This window comes from Contarinia nasturtii, unplaced genomic scaffold (genome assembly GCF_009176525.2).
Source record: "Contarinia nasturtii isolate CC-2019 unplaced genomic scaffold, AAFC_CNas_1.1 Cnas_scaffold_4073, whole genome shotgun sequence".
NCBI classification, from domain to species: Eukaryota; Metazoa; Arthropoda; class Insecta; order Diptera; family Cecidomyiidae; genus Contarinia; species Contarinia nasturtii.
In genome coordinates this window covers 1-2,216 of record NW_022201369.1, presented here as the reverse complement: position 1 = coordinate 2,216, position 2,216 = coordinate 1, and the positions used below count along the sequence as shown (strand labels likewise).

The window sequence follows — 2,216 nt, the reverse complement described above, 5'->3', positions numbered from 1 at the left end:
GAATAATTTCTGATACGTTTTTAAGAAAGAATATATTTAAAACGAAGGCATTGAAATTATTCTTCAAATATTGCGCCCTAATAGAATGTACTTCAATGTATGACAAATGTCATTTAAAAAAAAAATTACGTGTTTTTAGCGTCGAAATGTCATTCGACTGCTGAAAGAGTGTGAAAAAAGAAAACGAAACTCAAATATGACTCAAAATAAATAATTTTATAAAAATAAAACAGACTATTTTTGCCACCCAAAAATAAAAATAAAATAAAGTGAATCGTGTCAATTTAATTCAGATAATTACGTGGATATAAGCCGTGCATATTGAAACGAAAGACAGCAATTCGGTTTAAAAACGATCGACAAAATAAATATTGAATCAGTGCGGTGATCATTGAAGACGATAAACATGCAAGTGAACTATATGCGAATCGCTATTTATGCGTTAACCTTTTTGACTTACGCATATTCGGGTTATGGTTCAAATATAATCCATAATTTACGTGACGCAATCATTGCGGCCGAAGCAGTGTTTGGCGATGTTTTCAAGAATGTAATACATGTTGCGCGCAAATTTCAGACGGTACATTCGGTATTCGATGCAGCTGTTGAAGAAACTTGTATTTTTAAGTGTCCTGGAGGTGAGTCGCTGATTTGATTACCTTATAAGCTCAAAGTTTTTAGATTTTATTTATTTTCCGCTTTGGTTTGAGAAAATCCATTCATTCAATTGATATATTTACAGACGTGACACCGGTTAAGAATAGATTGTACACACCATCAGCTAATGGTTGTGGTTCGTTGGGATTGAACATTAACAAAGAATACTTGCCGGCCGTTGAGATGGAACATTGTTGTAACGATCATGACATTTGCTACGACACCTGCAACAAAGATAAAGAGTTATGTGATATAGAATTTAAGAGATGTCTGTATAATTATTGTGACACACATGAAAAAACGACCATTGGCACGGTTGTTTCGAAAGGTTGTAAGGCCGCTGCCAAAATGTTATTCACTGGAACTATCACCCTTGGTTGCAGGTACTACCAACTTCTTCATATATCTTTTCGCTTATCCACTAAATATGTTTTTTTTTTTTCAAATGATTTCAGATCTTATCTGGATGCTCAGGCTCGTGCCTGCTATTGTAAACCGAAATCCGAAAAAGAATTCAAAAACAAAGACTATAATAAAAATCGGCAAAAATATTCAAAAGATAAGGCACCGCCGTCGCCCGGATGGAGAAATGATTTATAGGGATTTACTTTTTTAAACGATGCCAATGACGAATATATGGCAACGAAGACTTTTTTTTGTAAATAGTTCCGCGGCTCTCTGAGATTAACGAAATATTTAAGAGTAAGACTCCCATGACCCCTTAAGACAGCTTACTAGTCCAAAGGAAACCAGGTTGATAAAATTTGAGATCAAGATCTTGATTAACACGAAAATGTTTACCATTTTATTTGAATAAAAAAAATATTCATGTTTGGAGTTTAAGTTTTTTATTTCTCGTTTTGCGTTCAATTTAACTACACAAATTTCGAACTCTATGAGTCTAATCTACAAAGATGAATCTACAATGAACTAGAGGAACATAATTTTATAGACAATTTAACAAAAAAAAATACTTTCTTTAATTGAATGCATATTATGAAGCATTTGGCACACATTTCTTGTATATTGCACGAATAGTTCGCATGCTTAAAAAAAACTCTCTGCAAAGCCATGGCAATCTCAAAGCGTAATATTCTCAGAATTACAAAAACAACGACGAATATTCGTGGGGCATCACTCCGCGTCGGGTGTAAAAGGTGTGAGACGTTGAATAATTCATCAAATTGGATATGTTGCTGGTGTAGATATCCGAAAATCGAAACAATCGTCGCGAAAAATAGGTTGGATTGTTGTATGTTCGGAACACACTGCCAAACTGCTTATTGAATACTCGTTTGGTGGCTTGACTGTTGGAAAAAGAACTGGAAAATTAATGTGTAATTGCAAATTGAAATGTTGTTTCGCTCACCGTAGTTCATCTCTCTCTGCATTCCATTTGCGAAGTGCGGCTTTTGCATTATCTGATTCAATATCTTGATAGTCTTCAATGAGTTGAGTCAGCATTTGCAGCCAATTCGCATTGGTTTTGAATTCGGAATTGTTGAGCGTATCGATTTCATGCTAAAATAAAGATGAATTGAAGTAAAATTGGTTAAAAA

At 34.2% G+C, this 2,216-nt stretch overlaps 1 protein-coding gene across 1 annotated transcript; it reads left to right on the top strand.

Annotated features, from left to right (window-relative positions):
* Positions 1–148: 148 nt before the first annotated feature.
* On the top strand, positions 149–1,494 carry LOC116350285 (group XIIA secretory phospholipase A2-like). Its single transcript, XM_031782039.1, has 3 exons — positions 149–638; positions 743–1,040; positions 1,113–1,494. The coding sequence occupies exons 1-3, from the start codon at positions 407–409 to the stop codon at positions 1,255–1,257; spliced, it is 675 nt and encodes a 224-aa protein (XP_031637899.1). The 5' UTR covers positions 149–406; the 3' UTR covers positions 1,258–1,494.
* Positions 1,495–2,216: the final 722 nt, after the last annotated feature.

Excerpts from the sequence above, each read along its gene's own strand:
- LOC116350285 (XM_031782039.1), top strand. The coding sequence starts at position 407 with ATGCAAGTGAACTATATGCGAATCGCTATTTATGCGTTAACCTTTTTG. Across the intron at positions 639-742 it reads TATTTTTAAGTGTCCTGGAG|ACGTGACACCGGTTAAGAAT; the intron begins GTGAGTCGCTGA and ends ATATATTTACAG. Across the intron at positions 1,041-1,112 it reads ACTATCACCCTTGGTTGCAG|ATCTTATCTGGATGCTCAGG; the intron begins GTACTACCAACT and ends AAATGATTTCAG.